General features: G+C 42.8%; 1 protein-coding gene across 1 annotated transcript in view; it reads right to left on the bottom strand.

Moving 5' to 3' along the window:
- DISC1 (DISC1 scaffold protein) overlaps positions 1-19,843 on the bottom strand; it is a 699,528-nt gene that overhangs the window by 384,349 nt on the left and 295,336 nt on the right. The window contains exon 10 of the mRNA XM_029593853.1: positions 13,432-13,620. Within this exon, the coding sequence (XP_029449713.1) occupies positions 13,432-13,620 (189 nt within the window). The remainder of the gene's footprint in view (positions 1-13,431; positions 13,621-19,843) is intronic.

The following is a 19,843-nucleotide window of genomic DNA, read 5'->3' as shown; positions in this document are numbered from 1 at the left end:
CCATTCTGGCCTTGCGACCTTTGGGTGTCATTAGGGCACATTTGGTGCAGGTCAGGACATCGTGCTCACATCCGAGACACATTACACAAACTTTATGAGGGTCTGTGATGGACATGGTGCGAGTACAGTGCGGGCACCAACAGAACCCAGACGCCATGGCCATGAAAAAACTCGAGCCACGGTACGATCGACGGCCAGCAGGCCGCGAGGGCCAAACTCGACGAGAATCGACCAAAAACGGGTAAAAACTTACCGGAGTACCACAGAGTCAAAAATTTGAAGGAGGGACCCCTGTAGGGTATGAAACTTTTTAGTAATTCTGTGAGGAAAATTCCTGTCAGGAATCTCTGTGGAGCTCCTTAACTGTGTGGCTACTGCTGCACGGAAAAAAGAAGACTGAAGGGGGACCCCTGCTGGCTGCAGGGTTAGTGCCATGCTGGGCATGCCCAGTAGGTGCCAGTCAAAGTTCTAGAAACTTTGACAAAAGTGTTCAGTGATTGGGCTCTATCCTGTGATGTCACCCATATGTGAGGACTACCATCCTGCTTGTCCTGTGAGAAAAAACAGAATACATAGTACTTTGAGGAAGAAAAGATACAAAGGAACAGGAATAAATTATTAAGGACAATGTGCTCTATTCATTTGCTTTTGCTATGTTTCTTAAAGCAATTATCATGTGAAAATGTCAACACTGCACACCATCACAACAACAGATGAGTTGGCAGCTTTGGTAAAGCGAGTGTACCCAGAAAGCTTTGCAATTAGTACAATCCACCCTCAGCAGCAATGTCACTGGCGGTGGTCCCTTCAAGCAGACTGAAGCCATTATAAGTCTTTCCCAGTAAAGATTTGCCAGTAAATCTATGAGATAACACTATCCTCAGTCACAAAGTCAAAGGAATATTAGTTGGGGAACCAACTAGGTATTCTTATAATGCAGGGACCATAATGGTTTCTCTCAACTTTAAACCCCCCCCCTTTGATTTCAGATGAAAATGGAATGTTCCCAAAAAAGGGATATAGAGACCCTTAGTGAGATTCTAGCGAGATCTCTAGTGGGAAGCTTACAGGAGGAAAACAAGAACAGCAGTTTTCCTCCTTCAGAGACAGACAGAGCTTGGTTCCAATGTAGAACAAGGAGAGAACCTCTCCACTGTTAATAGAAGGGCTTCGCCCTGGTGGCTATCTTGTTTCCTATACAGACTTGCATTTATGGGGGCAGTTTCAGCTTGTCAATTGCCAAAGTTTGGCCCTATCTTCTGGTTCTCATACTCTGGCTCCATTCTTGAATGCAAAAGACTGCCTGCAGATTCTACAATCAGTGCTCCTGTCTGCTCTCCTCTCTGTATTCCTGGTTTGTCCAGCTTCCCGCTCTATTCCAGGTCTTTCACTCCTTGTTCCTATTGGGGGGGGGGCTGCCCCCATTTCTTATGCCACAATGGTCCCCAGCACCAGAGGGCTCAACCTGGCTGAAATAGATGGAAGATGTCTACTGTCAGCTAACTGGATTTGGCTCTCCTGACACTAGGCCACTCATTTCTGGGGCAGCTCACAGATGAGAACAGTCACAGTATTCATCTGGTACAACAGTAAATAGAGAAGGGAGCCTTGCCTGCATCGTAAGAATGAGGTTGAACAAGGATCTCCATGCAGTGGGGTCTGGTAGCGGGATTGATGGACAACTAATCAATCTGCTAAGAGGTTAATCCATGCAGAAAGAACAGTTTCGGGAAGAGAGATATTGTGAGTGTTAGTAGTGTCTCTGTAGGGCAATTTGCATATAATAACTTATATAAACTAATTCCTTTATGATTATTCTGAGTTTATCAGAGAATACCACAATTCCGCTTGTCTTAGATAATGGATATTTTATTAGGGGTTTTATTAAGCCTATTACAATAAACGATCATAATAATCCTAATGATTGTCAGGTGCAGAATACATATTAGTACATTTCAAACAGGAAAATATTCTGTTCTTAGAAAATAAGCAAGGCACTAACATATCAATTAACAAGAAACTTGAGCTTAGAAATGAAGGATTCTAACTGCCCCCAGATAGGAATTTAAAGAGTCAAACCTTCCAGTTCGCAGCCTGGGCTTAGGAATTCTCTCAGAAGTGGCCAAGAATGCTGTTATTCGTGTTACACCAGTCGGTCGCAGACGGCTGTGACCACTAATGCTCACCTCTTTTACTGCTGCATCATCATCCCTTGGACGAATGGCAGCCTCCGCCAACCACCGCCGACCAGCCTGGCATTCCCGGGATGGCGTGGGCACTGCAGACTGCCATCTTGGTCCAGGAATCACTTAGGCGCGCGCGCATGGGCCACTCTTGTACACGTCATGGCAGGAACCTTGGGGGCATCCCTCCTGGATGACGTCACCCACCTCCAATACTTAAGCTAGTTGGCCCTTCACTACTATGAGTTAGCTAGGAGTTCCCTCTTGCTGAATTCTGCAACTTGGACTTCCGGTTCCAGTTTCTACGTGGCGTGATACACTCTGGGTACCCGCTCCTCGGGGGCCCTATCTCTTTTCTGGTTATCCGCTCCTCAGGGGAACTTCTGCCTTAAACTGCTATCGGTTCCGCTCCCCAAACCTCTCCTGGAACTACATCCTGTGAGTACCTATTTCTACGGACTTCTACTGTCTAAGCCTTGTTCTGGGATTCGCTGCGGTGTACCCCATGCTTCGGGCCACTATCGCTTCTTCCCTGAAGGAACTACTCTGGTATACCCTGCCTACAGGTTTGCTGCACCTCGGAATGCTTTCTCATTTCCATCTCGGAGACTCATCCCTGCGTACCCCGCTCTGCGGGCCACTACCGGATCTACTCGTCCGAGTGTTCTTCACTACTGCAAAGACTTCCTGGCGTACCCCGCTCCGCGGGCCACTACCGGATCCTCATCTGAAACAGCATCATTGGGTATACCCCCTGCTCTGAACTTTACTTTCTGCTAGCAATAAAGACTCTATTCCACAGCTGTGTCTGATGTTGCAGAGGCCATGCCTACCGGCGGTGAGGCTCTCAAGGCTCCTCCCTGTGGGCAGAGACACCTCTCACCTTGGCCCAGGGGTTCACACTAGTACTAAACATAACAATTTGGTCTCATTGCTTCTGATGTCTTGCACTCAATTGGGCTTCTGCAACTATAGCACCTTGCAAGAGATCGGAGGGCAATTTTGGTTACCCGAGGGGAACCAGGATTGCTTAGCCCTGAAAATAAGGAATAGCAGGGGAGGTATCGGTCTGCTTCAGATGGTCCATGGGGCTCCTCTTCCCTTGCCTTGATGTTAAGCTCTTTTCTCCCTTTGTTCCCTGCTTATAAAAGGATCGATCTGCATTTCTTAGTTTATTAATGCACATCGATTAGCTTCAAGACCATCAATGCCATCGGTCCAGCTCATCCAAGTTTTTTTTTCAAACTGTAGGTCATCTCTCAGCCAGAGAAACACTGAGCAAATGTTTGTGGCAAACATCTAATTGATAAGTACCAATGCTCTGATAGGTGGATGTGTGTGGCTAGGCTATAAACCCCAGCCTCACAGGTGCCTAGCAAGGTTTGTTTTTCACAGAAACAGTCTTTTATTGTCCTTGTTTGTTTTGTATAGAACATCGATTTTCATGTTCTCACTGTGTGCTGAGAAAAACGTCAAGCATCCCATGTACCTTTGCAAGAGAGACTCCATATTGTCAGCATAATATCCACAGTCAGAAGGTTTTTCTGGGCCTTATATTTCTACAACTCCTAGACAACAGGAAGTTAAAGAAGACAGACAGAAAAGTTATCCTTAGGAGAATCAAATCCTGATAGGATTTTTTGTAAGTAGAAAGGTTTTGGAGCTGCATGGGCTGTGTGAAATCTCATGAACAGAGTGTAATGACTCATTCCTTGCTAAATATACTGTAGGTGAAACTGTGACCATAGAAGAAACTTATTTTCAGTAAAGTTTTATTTCTTTGGAACAATTTTTCCTGTACGATGTATGAAGTTTGTGCCTGATTGTCTGGTTCCTGTTAGCTGTACACCAGGGTCCTGAAATGCATTCCCTCTACACTAAGAACCCTTTAAAAACCTCACTATCCAGGAAGTATAGAGGAAGAGGGGTGGTTGGAGTGATGTTCAAAATTCTCATTTAATGACAGTTACTTCATGCAACAGTGAAGGCAACTTAACACAGCATTTATTCCTGAGCCTTACTTGGACAAAAGGCAAGCTGTGTCAGTCTGTGAAAGAAGGGAGATACAGATTGATCAATTACTTTAAAAGTGTGTATTGTGTTGTGTAAATGAATATACTTTTATAATATTTTTTTCTTCATTTTGCCCCCTAGTTTAGCATTATACACAGCTCATTTCCTTCCATCATCATATTGAGCTTTCTTTTGTTTTCACCCTTTCATTTCCTTCCCTTCTGTTTTTCTCATGCATTCTGCCCCAAATGATACACACTAGACACTACCTATGTTTTTTGTAAAGCAAACTGTATGGGCAAAATTTGTTAACTGGTACTATAAGTAACAACATCAACAAAAAAAATCTGTGCAGTCTGAAGCTTAGCAGCCATGAAAAATCATCATCTGGAAGGGTAAATGGCAACATCCATTAGCCTGGTTTAAGAACAGAGTGAAACCTTAGTGGCCATGCTGAAACTGAGGCTTCTTAAAAACGCTCTCTGAACAGCTCCCATATTTTAGTTTTAAAACTTCATTTTTCATTTGGATCCTGGCCAACATACGTTCCTAGAGGACAATTTTCAAAGGTATTAACCCATTTAAAGAGATACTTACCTGGGTAAAATAGCCTGACTGAAAATTGCCCTCCTCAAAAGTGGCTGCCATGAGGCTCGTACTTCTAGCTATCTTACAGGGAGGCATTCCTGCAGATGTGTTTGGATTGGGGATGAAAACAGAGTGCACGCATGGGATTTCCAAAAGTGTGCATGCTATTTTTCCCCCAATTCAGCCACCCACAAAAACAGCAGGGGCAAGGTACCCAGACACCTTTAGCATATACGTGCATTTTTCAAAAGGAAGCAACGTATGTGAGCTGAAATAGCCAGCAGACTTTACACACAACCCAGGCTATAGAAGACTGCCCCTCTTAATGTCTAAGCAACAAAAAAAACAAAAACAAAGATCCAACATCACTGATGTAAGTGGCCGCTCACTCCCAGAGGCATAGTTTCCCTAAGGGTTGTGTGTAATCCTTAGCACACAGCTCTTCAGCTTTATTTCCATATGCACAGACATGAACAAAATAAGATTAATTTCCAGGCTATAATCTCATATGCTAGGTAATGGGTGCCTAAGTGCAAAAGCTTGCATTGCAGCTCTCAATGTAATCATCCTATGGGTGTTTAAAATAAAAAAAAAGTTCTCTCTCATTCTGTGCCTGTAGCAAAATTATTTTGAACCAAGGAGGACCCCCTTTGTCTTCTTCCTACCAACACAAGGAACCTTAGCTCTGGTTTTACCTTTGCTACAGAATTTTCATTCTGGTCTCTACATTTTTTCCTGTTCTTTGCCAACAATCAAGACTTGCTTTTGTTTGGGATTTTTATTTTTTTAGCAGCCTTTATACTTTATGATCACTTAAGATACTCTTCTCAACACCTATACAGGACAGCAAACCTATTCTCCATTCCAGGGAATTTTTTTTTCTCTTAAAGAATACTTTAAAATGTTGTTTCTCTGCTTCATTTAGCATCAAAAATGCCTTGCTCAAAATGGAATCACCTGAACTATATGATCTAGCTACAGTATTGATATCACAAATGAGAACAGTCACCAGTGCAGAAGATTACATTATTCGTTCATGGTTAACCTTGTGAAAGTTCAAAACCATAGAAGAGTAACTTTGCATAAGCATTCCCAGATGAAAAGATTTTTCACCAGCAGTTAATTTCCTGTCTGGACAAAGAGAATGCCTGCGGCAACATGGGCAACCTAAATCCAAGACAGGGTCAATACTAAATAACCTGTTCAGAAGTGTGTGTGCGCATGCTTTGTGTTTCCTTTTCAGGTTTTTTTTTTTATATTGCTAAAAACACAAAAATTCAGAAGAATTAACAATATTTTTAGGGAATTAATGCTCTCTGCTCCAGCCAGTCATGGTTTCAAACCAACCTGAATGCTCAATTTAGCTTGCGACACCAATTAAGGAATTCATCTGAGTCAGATGGAATTTTATCCTTTCATTGTGCATCACTCAATAAACCTCCCTCACTAAACCATACTAATCTTTATATCTAAATCCTACTTGCAGACTTCCTGTTTTCAAGAATTAGTTCATCTTCTCTTTTACAATCTACTTGCAAAAGTGAGACACAAACTCAACTATTTTGCATCTGGCTTCCTTACTCACACTCAATATAAGAGTGTTAAAAACTTTTCTGACTACTTTAAAACCACATCTACAAACTTGCAGAAAAAATACTGTTCCTCTCAACCAGCTTAGGCCAGGATTCATCATTCCTCACGGAATGAAAAATCCCGCGAAAAAGAGGGCGGGGAGAAGGCCGCAGCCATTCGCACCACAGCCGGCTGCAGCCTTTCACGCAAATAGCACCACCGTAAAAGGTGGTGCTATTCGTCGCACTACTACCGGCGAGACTGTTCCTCACATTATTGCCGGCAGCGGTGCCATGGCCGACTCTTCCCCCTCCCCGCCCCAACTCCTCCCCTCCCAGTCATTTACATCCTATCGCGTTCAATAAGGCCCTAACGCACGCAATAAACCTTTAGAAAATAACCCCCTTAGTTCTGTGGGTTAGCTATTTTTATTTCTGTCCTACAAACACATCAGAAAGCAGAGTTGCTTACCTGTAACAGGTGTTCTCCCAGGACAGCATATGGGCGACGTCACCCAGACGGAGCCCTATTACGGAACACTGAGTGCACTGGGTATGGCCCAGCATGCCATGATCCCTAGCTGATCTGCCATGAACAAGGTCCAGCAGACAGTGCCTCAATTGCAAGACCACCGTGAGACCCTGAGACAGCTCTCTACATTTCTTGCACAGCAGAAAGGGATGCTAGAAGGACCTTTTACTGCTCACGCTCCAGTGTGACAACAGACAACAGACCGGCCATCCCATTGAGGACCAGGGCTTGGGATACCGTTCCCCGGACACAAGGCGGAGGATTTTAATCCCACTATTTCCTTCTTTCAACAGAAAGCAGGCGATCTCCGCCCATCCTGGACCTCAGAAATCTCAACAAATTTCTTCAGAAAGAAAAGTTCAGAATGGTGTCTCTCGCCACCATGCTTCCCTTACTACAACGAGTGGCTTGCCTTTATCCTCTGGGCTTTCTATACGCTTCATAGTGAGTCAACAACATTTTCAATACCAAGTTCTGCCGTTCGAACTACCTTTGACAACTTGTGTATTTCACCAAATGCCTAGCAGTGACTGCCACTTATCTACAAAGAACAACAGCATTTACACCTTTCCTTACCTTGACGACTGCCTAATAAGGAGTCAATCCAAGCAAGGAACTCTAAATTCTCTAAACCTCACTATAAATCTACTAAATTTGGCTGGGATTTATGATCAACTACCATAAATCCCATATGGAGCAATTCTGGGCACTACAGTTACAACGGCCTTCCTGCTCAACAACCGCGCAGACATCCTGTCAAATTCTCCATATCTCTGCGCGCATGCAACATAGCCTCAGCTCATCAATTCTTTCATTGCTGGGCCACATGGTTTCCACTATCCACGTCACTCCTATGGCCAGACTAGTCATAAGAAAAACTCAGTGGATTTCAAAATTCAGTAGCTCTAAGCTGTTCAACTGCTTTCGTCCATGATCCATATCACCGATCCAGTACCAAATCCTCAGAAGACCTTGGCCACAGTCGCATCAAATTTGGGTTGGAGAGCTTGAATAGACACCATCCAAACTCAAAATGCGTCTACTCCACTCCATGAAAAGTCTCACTTCGAGCCATGCGTTATGCCTTCAAACACTGCCTCTCACACAAAACTTTGTGGATACAGACAGATAATAAGGTGGCAATGTGGTATTCAAACAAACAGGCACGCACAAGCTCTTAACTGCTCTGCCAGGAAGCCACGCAGTTCTGGGCCTGGGCCCTTGCACAATCCATGCATCTCCAGGCCACTTATCTAACAGGCATACCGAACGTATTAGCAGACCATCTCAATTGATGTCTCCATCCTCTCGAGTGATCTCTGAATCCATGTGTAGCGAGCAAAATCTTATAGCACTGAGGTCAACCAACCATCAACCTCTTGCGCCCAAATAGAACCACAGACTGGACAGATTCTACTCCCTACACATGCATCGAAGTGCGTTACCATGGATGCCTTTGCTCGCCCCTGCAACAAAGGCCTCCTATATGCGTCTCTTCCGATACCGCTCATAGCCAAAACTCTCGTGATGCTACAACAGGACAGGTTTTTAATGATTCTCATAACTACGTACTGGCCTCGACAAGTATGTTTCCCCATACTTCTCAACCTATCACTCCAATAACCGATTCGCCTGCCCACAGGTCAATCTCATAACATGGATTCATTGATATTCTCAGGTACTTGTAGTAGCTTCACGACAACTTTCCACATGTAAATCTTACCATTCGAAATGGGCAAGTTTTACCAAATGGTGTGCACAAAAAGGTATTGGCCCCTTTTTTTCTTCCCCACTCCATCTCTATTAGGCTATCTAGGATACTTTTCGGATTCTGGTCCCCAGACATCCTCCGCACAGATACACCTCAGATCCAGCTCAGCATACCACCAGGGAGTAGGGGATGCCTGATTAATGGCTCAACCTCTTATGAGTTGGCTTATCATGGGTTCTCTACAAATTAAGCCTCCTCTACGATCACCGGTTACGGAATGGGGCCTAAATTTAGTGCTTACAAGCCTCATACGTTTCCCATTCGAGCCTTTGCATTACTATAAAATTCTAACATGGAAAATTCTTTCCCTCGTAGCCATTACTTCTGCTAAAAGGGTCAGTGAGTTACAAGCCCTTGTTGCATACTCAACTGACACTAGGTTCCTCCGTGACTGAGTGGTCCTCTGTACTTACCCTAAATTTCTTCTTAAGGTGGACACAGCCTCTCACCTTACTCAGTCTATAATCTGCCCACTTTTTCCCAAGGCCTCTCTCTCACCAGGGTGAGGGGGTTTTCCACACCTTTTCCACGTGCACTTGCATTCTACCTACACCGCACTGCACTCCATAGAAAATCCACCCAGCTCTTTCCTTCTTTGACAAAGATGAGCTGTGAGTCCCAGTGGGCAAACAAACTCTCTCCAACTGACTAGCAGACTGTATCGAATTCTGCTATGACGCAGCAGGCCTTCCTCTCTAGGGGTGAGTGCAGGCACATTCTGTAAGGACCATGGCAACATCAGTTGCACACTATCGTTCAGTACCAATTGCCGACATTTCCTAGGCTGCGACATGGAGCTCTCTTCACACATTCGCAGCCCTCTACTATTTACATAAGGAAGTCCATCAAGACTCTGCCTTTGGCCAATCTGTCTTGAAAAACTTTCTTCCTGTATCATCCCCAACTCCTTCCACAACCACCTGCTGTGATTTCAGGCTACCTCATCTTCGCCAATAGCACCACAATTATTGTTCCTGTTGCACGAGTTGTCTGCTATTGGCCTGTTGTAATATGAGTCAGCCTGTAGCTTGCTAATCACCCATATGTGAGAACTACCATCCTGCTTGTCCTGGGAGAAAGCAGAGTTGCTTACCTGTAACAGGTGTTCTCCCAGGACAGCAGGATGTAGTCCTCACGATACCCACCCGCCACCCCGCAGAGTTGGGTCCGCTTATGTTTCTTATTTTATTTTTTCGCTCACACTTTTTGCTACAAACGAGACTGAAGGGAGACCCCTGTGGACACAGGGATCATGGCATGCTGGGCATGCTCAGTGCACTTAGTGTGCCAGACAAAGTGTCTAGAAACTTTGACAAAAGTGTTTCGTAATAGGGCTCCGCCTGGTGACGTCACCCATATGTGAGGACTACCATCCTGCTTGTCCTGGGAGAACAAAAGGCTCAGTTATTCAAATTATTTTAGATTCAGATCATGTTTCCAAATCTGCATTCTCTGCGCTACCATGGTGGAAGGACAATGCTTTCTTTCATGTCTGCCGACAATCATACCATTATAAACTCAACTACATAGAAATATCTGCACGATTTTCCATCCTCCTCTGCCTTCACTTCTAGATGTAAAGTTAATTCTTATAAACTGAAATCTGTCTGGACAAGCTAAAAAAGGAACCATTTCAGCATTTTTACAGCATTTTTTGCAAGTGTACACCCAGAGCCATACTTCTGTTTGCTCTTTGTGTACACCTGACATGCTTTCTTATTTTCCTCAGTTGTAAGCACTGGATCCTACTATCACCTCCTGTCTCACTCAATTTAAATCTTCACCCTCGGATTCTCAGACTTCATCCCTGTTTCTCTCTCTTTTCTGTAATATCAATTCCTTAGGGTTTCATGATCCATGGTTCTCGGTTTACTAGTAAGAATTTCAAGTCAGACAGTAAAGTGAATTTGACATATCCCATCTATGTCTCTCTACCAGTTTCCTTATCTGCTGCAAAATTTAAACTCAAGCTTCTCCATTTCATGGTTCTTACTCATGGGGGAATTCTGTGCAAAAAAAATTAAAATTCTGCATACAAAAACTTAAAGTTATGCAAACTTCATATTGGGCAACATAACACAATATACATGACAGTTTCAGTAATTAATTTAAAGTGTAATACAGAAAAAGGTTATCACTTAAAGAGGCAGAGTTTTAAATATTTTGGGCAGAATTTCCCTACAAATTCACTGTAAGAGTATCTTGCAACCTCTCTCCCTACTCCCCTGGCCAGTCTCCTATCTCTTTGCCCTCTCAGGTCCCCAACTCTTTCACCTGCCACTCTCTCTCCCCTCCCCCTCTAGACTCAATCCCTACCATTCTATCTCCATTCCCAGAGTTTGACCTCTCTCTCCGTACTGCCCCTAACATAAGCTCCCCTCTGTCCTTCTCTCTCTTTCACACACACACAAAAACACAGGCTCCCTGTGCACCTATACACCCCCTCATACAGACTCCTTCTCTTTCTCTCACACACACATATCCCCTCATACAGGCCCCCTCTCTCTAGCGTGCATGCACACACACTCTCATACAGATTCCCTCACTCTCTATCGCAAATCCTTTCATACAGGCTCTCTCTCTCTCGCACACACACACATACTCACCCAGACTCTCCCTCTTCATACACACACACACACACCCCTCATACAGGCTCCCTTCTCTCTCACATATACACACACACCACTCAGGCTCCCTCTCTCTCTCACACACACCCTACACACAGGCTCCCTCTCTCTCACACACACACCCCTTCACAGACTCCCTCTCTCTCACACACACACACACATCTTTTCACAGAGGCTCCCTCTCTCTCACACACACACACACATCCCTTCACCAGGCTCCCTCTCTCACACACACATCCCTTCACACAGGCTTCCTCTCTCTCTCACACACACACACACATCGCTTCACACAGGCTTCCTCTATCTCTGTCACACGCATCCCTTCACACAGGCTCCCTCTCTCTCTCACACACACACACATACATCACTTCACATAGGCTCCCTCTCTCACACACAATCACTTCACATAGGTTCCCTCTCTCTCTCACACACACACACACATCACTTCACATAGGCTCTCTCTCACATATACATACATCCCTTCACATAAGCTCTCTTTCTTATACATACACACATTCTTCCTCTCACACACACGCATACCCCTCATACAGGCTCCCTTCTCTCTCGCATATACACACACACCACTCATACAGGCTCCCTCTCTCTCTCACACACACACCCCCTACACACAGGCTCCCTCTCTCTCACACACACACCCCTTCACAGACTCCCTCTCTCACACACACACACACACCCTACACACAGGCTCCCTCTCTCTCACACACACACACACCCCTTCACAGACTCCCTCTCTCTCACACACACACACATCCTTTCACAGAGGCTCCCTCTCTCACACACACACACACACACTTTCACAGAGGCTCCCTCTCTCACACACACACACACACACACACACATCCCTTCACACAGGCTCCCTCTCTCTCACACACACACATCCCTTCACACAGGCTTCCTCTCTCTCACACACACACATCCCTTCACACAGGCTTCCTCTCTCTCACACACACATCCCTTCACACAGGCTTCCTCTCTCTCACACACACATCCCTTCACACAGGCTTCCTCTCTCTCACACACGCATCCCTTCACACAGGCTTCCTCTCTCTCTCTCACACACACACACATCTCTTCACATAGGCTCCCTCTCTCTCTCACACACACATACATCACTTCACATAGGCTCTCTCTCACATATACATACATCCCTTCACATAAGGTCTCTTTCTTATACATATACACTCTCACACATTCTTCCTCTCTCACAAACAAGCACCCTCATATACACACAATTCCTTTTTCACACACACACCAGTCTCCAATCACTCACATATACACATACACACTCCTTCACAATCTCCTCACATAGGCTCCCTCTCTCTAGCACCCATACCCACACACCCTCACACATGCTCTCTCTCACCCCCCAGGCTCGCAATCTTACACATACACACAGACTCACTCTCACCGGTGCCTGCTCCTTCTTCCCTGCATGCGGGACAGCCTCCACTCACAGCACACCGGAGCCTACCAAATTCTACGCAGAAAATGGAATTTCTGCACAGCTGTGCAGGAAAGGAATTCTGTGCAAATTCTGCATTCTTCAGTAGTGCAGAATTCCCCCAGGACTATGTTCTGCACTCTTCTCTTCCTCCTTACATCTTAATCCTCATTTCTCAATACACCCTTTCTTCCAGGTGTGATTAATCCCCTTAGTATCCTCTCTAAGCCTTTTCCCTTGCTGACCCCCTTGTTTGGAGCATCAACCCAACAGACGCATCCATAATATGCCAGATCTCCTCTCTCCAACTTCAAGTCCCACCTTGACAACACATTTTTTCAGAGGAGGCATTCAACATACTCTATAAATGACATTATTTTTTCTGTATTCTAATACTAACCCCTTATTCTTAATGTTTTATGTCTCTCTCATTCTTCCCTGTAAGATTATAAGCTCTTCAAAGTAGGGGAATCTTTTAACTATTGTACTCACATGCCTTATTTTATTCAATGTATGTTTGTATTAAAGTATCCATGTTTATCTTGTATTGTGCTGTGTACCCCACCAGCAGTATATAACAACAAATGCCGTATCAGACTGATGACTTTCAAATCAAGCAGAATGATTATTTGTATACAGCACATAAAAATACATAAACTATCCAACAGCTTGTATAGTACTTACCAAATGCAGCCTCCCCCTGTTCTACTTCTTGTTTCAGTCTGCTGTGATCTTCTTTAATTTTCTCCAATTTTCGGTCATTTTTGGTACTTAGTAGTAACAATTCTTTGTGCAGTTGCTCCAACCCTTGCTTCTCAGACATTAATGATTTAATTTCTTCAATTATTTCTTTTGCCGTGCAGAAATGATTTCCTACAGAATTGTGGAGAATTAGGAACAAAAAAAAAGACATGGCCAACATCAGTGGTCAGAGAACACCCACATTATGTCTCTAAGCTCAGCGTCGGAATAAAACTGGGAATCACATCTCTTTCTAAGAACACCCTATTCTACCACACCATTCTTTTAAACAGGTTCCTTCAGGTTGACCTGCCAATGTAGGAAATTTTCCTTACAAAAATTGTAAGCCTTAGATCAGTGGGCCCAACTTATGATCAGGTCAGATGGAATTTGTTTTCCTGAGCTCTCCTCTCTCTGACTAAACAATCAACTGTACTGGTAATGGACTGTTGGAGAAGTAATCCAACTAAAACACAAGTTTAAAAGATCCCAGGAAACTGGAGACAGAGAGGAGAAAAATACATGGAATCAATGTAGGAGGAAAGGTTCTTTGTTCCCCTTAGAATAAATGGAGAGCAAGGAACCATGTGCATTTTTAACCAAACTATTACAGTAATATGTAAGGGCCTTGCCCAAAAGTTCTTAGTTGTATTTAAACTGATACGATGTGCAAACGGCTATCGGTATAGAAGAAATTCGAAATAAATAAAAATAAATAATAATAGTAAATCTAATTTACTAGGTGGAAACTCTTGGAGGCCAATATTCATTAGGCCAGGTAGTGGAAAAGTTATCCGACTAAGGAAAAAAGTCCCACTGAATATGCAACTATAAAGTTATCCGGCTACATATAGCCAAGTAAGTTTAGGCCTAACTGGCCAGAATTTAAATATGGCCAATTAGGCCTAAATTTGGCCGGATAACTGGCTACTTACCTGAATATCTTCAAAAGATATCCAGGTAACTAGTGCTCTTTACTAAAATAAAAACATTAAAATTGTAGGCCTCCTGGTCCGAAACTCCCTCCCGAGTATCAGTCAACTGCTGCCCCAGCCCCTCTCCCAATCTCTTCATCAGGTACAAGTAAAAAGTAAACCACAAAGCCGGGCCTGGCCCTTCCTCATTCTTTCATTCCCACTAAATAAAAAACTTAAACCCAATCTACTGACCCCTAACACCCCCCTCCCCTACCCCCCGGCCAACTGACACCGTCCCTCCCACGTACCCGGTATCTTAACTGGACCGGTTCTTCCACCGGGAGCACAGAGCAATGCAATCCCAGCTGCTTCCAGCGTTATTCTAGTGATAGCATTTAGCTGGATAACGACTGAATATGGCTGACTATGCCATTTAGAGAGACAGTTGATTTCTACCTGTATAATCTCAAAAAGCCATACTCAGTTTTTTTGAAAAAAACCCTTGAGGAAATATAAATCTAATAATAATAATATATAGCAAGAACATCAGAGATTGTCATTTTCTGTTCTGCTGTACAGAGCTCATTTCATCTATTTATTTAATTAGCCGTACACCACTCACAAGATGATTTACAAAACAAGGTGTTCATCATAGCTAAACAAACAAGATTATCACATAAAAATAATTAATTTTACATACATTATAAACACATGGCAGCACAAATAAATGGGCAAGCGTTCTCAGCCTCAAACATTAAAATTTATTATTCAGGGATGCCTTTAACTCAAATGGACAACTGGAACTACTGAAGTTGATTTCTTCAGACTCCTTTTCCATGCTGAAATTGATGAATTTATTGTCACAACAGTCTCACTCTCAGGGGAGCTATGAAGAATAGAGGAGCGTGTAGGACGCCTCTCCACCCCTCCTTGAGAGCCTGGAAGCTGGTTTTTTTTTTCCATCCTGCCTGCCCCGGACTGCTGGACACATCCCAGACTCTGGTGTGGGCGACGTCATCAATTCGTGGCTACCAGCCTTGCAGCACACTAAAAACGCCAGAATTTTCAACTCCTCTCCAACTATCCAGCTTAATTGCGGCTCTATGGATGGTCACCTGATTAGAGGTAGTGAATACCCAAATAGTGACTGCATTGTAGGCACGTCTAGTGCTTCTCTGAGTCCTGGCATTGGTACTTCTCCTCTACAGCCCATTGGGGGCCTATCTGGTGAAGATAATCAACCAGAAGAGTTGTCAAATTCTCACCAGAATGAATGTGAGCCCCCATTAGAGACTTCTCAATCTGTGGATCTGTGAGTTAACTTGTTTTATCAACTAATATGGATATAGCACAACAACGTCTGCATGAGCCTATTAATGTTACACTCACAGATTTCTGGAGGATGTTAGGTTAGATTCCAATGTATCTCAAGTAAATGCTCATCTCTCCTCCTTAGTTAATACTAATAGTTCTTTGATTGAACAATATAGTAAGAAATTTTCTGAGTTAGAAGCATCTGTTTTAACATTGAATTCTAGAGTTCAACTGATGCAAATGCTGAGAATATGCACATTAAGGATAGTTTGTTACTCCATACTGAAATGGAAAATGTTGAAAATCTATTAAGATCAAAAAATGTTTTTAGTTAATTTCCCTTATACTCGTTTACTTTCTCCTTTTCAGATGTTCAAGAAATTTCTTAAAGAAATGTTGTCTTATAATGAGAATATTATTCCCAATATATAAAACATCTTTTATTTCCTTAAGCAGAAAGGTAGTATAAATTTAGATCAGAGGGAAAATGAAGAGGTAGTTTCTAGTCCAGGAATTACTACTTTCCTAGAAGAGTCAGTAGATGTAATAACTAAAATAATCTCTGCTGTTTGTCTCATTTTGCTCTGAACCAGAAAAGGATTTGATGTTTCAGAAGTTTTTCAGGAGTAAAGATGTTTCATTTTATGGTCAGAGGGTTTTTCTATTTCCAGATGTCTAAAGAACCACTCAGGCTCGTAGGAGGCATTTCCTATTATTGAAAAATAAAATCTTAGCTATTGGTGCAACTTTGGGTAGAAATCCCATGTGTGTTGGGTAAGAGTATAGTGATAGGAGTATACTACCGTCCACCTGGACAAAATGGTCAGACAGATGATGAAATGCTAAGAGAAATCAGGGAAGCAAACCAATTTGGCAGTGCAATAATAATGGGAGATTTCAATTACCCCAATATTGACTGGGTAAATGTAACATCAGGACTTGCTAGAGACATAAAGTTCCTGGATGTAATAAATGATTGCTTCATGGAGCAATTGGTTCAGGAACCAACAAGAGAGGGAGCTATTTTAGATTTAATTCTTAGTGGAACGCAAGATTTGGTGAGAGAAGTAACGGTGGTGGGGCCACTTGGCAACAGTGATCATAACATGATCAAATTTAAACTAATAACTGGAATGGGAACAATAAGTAAATCTGCAGCTCTAACACTAAATTTTAAAAAGGGAAACTTTGATAAAATGAGAAAAATAGTTAGGAAAAAAACTGAAAGGTGCAGCTGCAAAGGTTAAAAGTATTCAACAGGCATGGACATTGTTTAAAAATACAATCCTAGAGGCACAGTCCATATGTATTGCGCGCATTAAGAAAGGTGGAAGGAAGGAAAAACGATTACCGTCATGGTTAAAAGGTGAGGTGAAAGAGGCTATTTTAGCCAAAAAACATCCTTCAAAAACTGGAAGAAGGAGCCATTTGAAGAAAATAGGATAAAACATAAGCATTGTCAAGTTAAGTGTAAAACATTAATAAGACAGGCGAAGAGAGAATTTGAAATGAAATTGGCCATAGAGGCAAAAACTCATAATAAAAACTTTTTTAAATATATCCAAAGCAAGAAACCTGTGAGGGAGTCGGTTGGACCATTAGATGACATAGGGGTTAAAGGGGCTCTTAGGAAAGATAAGGCCATTGAAGAAAGACTAAATGAATTCTTTGCCTCCGTGTTTACAAATGAGGATGTTGGGGAGATACCAGTTCCGGAGATGGTTTTCAGGGGTGATGAGTCAGACGAACTGAACGAAATCACTGTGAACCTGGAAGATGTAGTAGGCCAGATTGACAAACTAAAGAGTAGCAAATCACCTGGACCGGATGGTATGCATCCTAGGGTTCTGAAGGAACTCAAAAATGAAATTTCTGATCTATTAGTTAAAATTTGTAACCTATCATTAAAATCATCCATTGTACCTGAAGACTGGAGGGTGGCCAATGTAACCCCAATATTTAAAAAAGGCTCCAGGGGCGATCCAGGTAACTATAGACCAGTGAGCCTGACTTCAGTGCCGGGAAAAATAGTGGAAACTATTCTCAAGAACAAAATTGTAAAGCATATAGAAAGACATGATTTAATGGAACATGGTCAACATGGATTTACCCAAGGGAAGTCTTGCCTAACAAATCTGCTTCATTTTTTTGACGGGGTTAATAAACATGTGGATAAAGGTGAACCGGTAGATGTAGTGTATTTGGATTTTCAGAAGGCGTTTGACAAAGTCCCTCATGAGAGGCTTCTACGTAAACTAAAAAGTCATGGGATAGGAGTTGGTTTTCAGGGGTGATGAGTCAGACGAACTGAACGAAATCACTGTCAACCTGGAAGATGTAGTAGGCCAGATTGACAAACTAAAGAGTAGCAAGTCACCTGGACCGGATGGTATGCATCCCAGGGTACTAAAGGAACTCAAAAATGAAATTTCTGACCTATTAGTTAAAATTTGTAACCTATCATTAAAATCATCCATTGTACCTGAAGACTGGAGGGTGGCCAATGTAAGCCCAATATTTAAAAAAGGCTCCAGGGGTGATCCGGGTAACTATAGACCAGTGAGCCTAACTTCAGTGCCGGGAAAAATAGTGGAAACTATCCTCAAGATCAAAATTGTAGAGCATATAGAAAGACATGATTTAATGGGACACAGTCAACATGGATTTACCCAAGGGAAGTCTTGCCTAACAAACCTGCTTCATTTTTTTGAAGGGGTTAATAAACATGTGGATAAAGGTGAACCGGTAGATGTAGTGTATTTGGATTTTCAGAAGGCTTTTGACAAAGTCCCTCATGAGAGGCTTCTACGAAAACTAAAAAGTCATGGGATAGGAGGCGATGTCCTTTCGTGGATTACAAACTGGTTAAAAGACAGGAAACAGAGAGTAGGACTAAATGGTCAATTTTCTCAGTGGAAAAGGGTAAACAGTGGAGTGCCTCAGGGATCTGTACTTGGACCGGTGCTTTTCAATATATATATCAATGATCTGGAAAGGAATACAATGAGTGACGTTATCAAATTTGCAGATGATACAAAATTATTCAGAGTAGTTAAATCACAAGCAGACTGTGATACATTACAGGAGGACCTTGCAAGACTGGAAGATTGGGCATCCAAATGGCAGATGAAATTTAATGTGGACAAGTGCAAGGTGTTGCATATAGGGAAAAATAACCCTAGCTGTAGTTACACGATGTTAGGTTCTATATTAGGAGCTACCACCCAAGAAAGAGATCTAGGCGTCATAGTAGATAATACATTGAAATCGTCAGCTCAGTGTGCTGCAGCAGTCAAAAAAGCAAATAAAATGTTAGGAATTATTAGGAAGGGAATGGTTAATAAAACGGAAAATGTCATAATGCCTCTATATCGCTCCATGGTGAGACCACACCTTGAATACTGTGTACAATTCTGGTCGCCGTATCTCAAAAAAGATATAGTTGCAATGGAGAAGGTACAGAGAAGGGCAACCAAAATGATAAAGGGGATGGAACAGCTCCCCTATGAGGAAAGGCTGAAGAGGTTAGGGCTGTTCAGCTTGGAGAAGAGACGGCTGAGGGGGGATATCATAGAGGTCTTTAAGATCATGAGAGGTCTTGAACGAGTAGATGTGACTCGGTTATTTACACTTTCGAATAATAGAAGGACTAGGGGGCATTCCATGAAGTTAGCAAATAGCACATTTAAGACTAATCGGAGAAAATTCTTTTTCACTCAACGCACAATAAATCTCTGGAATTTGTTGCCAGAGGATGTGGTTAGTGCAGTTAGTGTAGCTGGGTTCAAAAAAGGTTTGGATAAGTTCTTGGAAGAGAAGTCCATTAACTGCTATTAATCAAGTTTACTTAGGGAATAGTCACTGCTATTAATTGCATCAGTAGCATGGGATCTTCTAGGTGTTTGGGTAATTGCCAGGTTCTTGTGGCCTGGTTTGGCCTCTGTTGGAAACAGGATGCTGGGCTTGATGGACCCTTGGTCTGACCCAGCATGGCAATTTCTTATGTTCTTATGTTCTTATGTTCCTTTCGTGGATTACAAGCTGGTTAAAAGACAGAAAACAGAGAGTAGGATTAAATGGTCAATTTTCTCAGTGGAAAAGGGTAAACAGTGGAGTGCCTCAGG

Source organism: Rhinatrema bivittatum, chromosome 3 (genome assembly GCF_901001135.1).
Source record: "Rhinatrema bivittatum chromosome 3, aRhiBiv1.1, whole genome shotgun sequence".
In the NCBI taxonomy this organism is placed as follows: Eukaryota; Metazoa; Chordata; class Amphibia; order Gymnophiona; family Rhinatrematidae; genus Rhinatrema; species Rhinatrema bivittatum.
The sequence above is the reverse complement of the archived record's forward strand: the minus strand, read 5'-3'. Positions and strand labels throughout refer to the sequence as shown.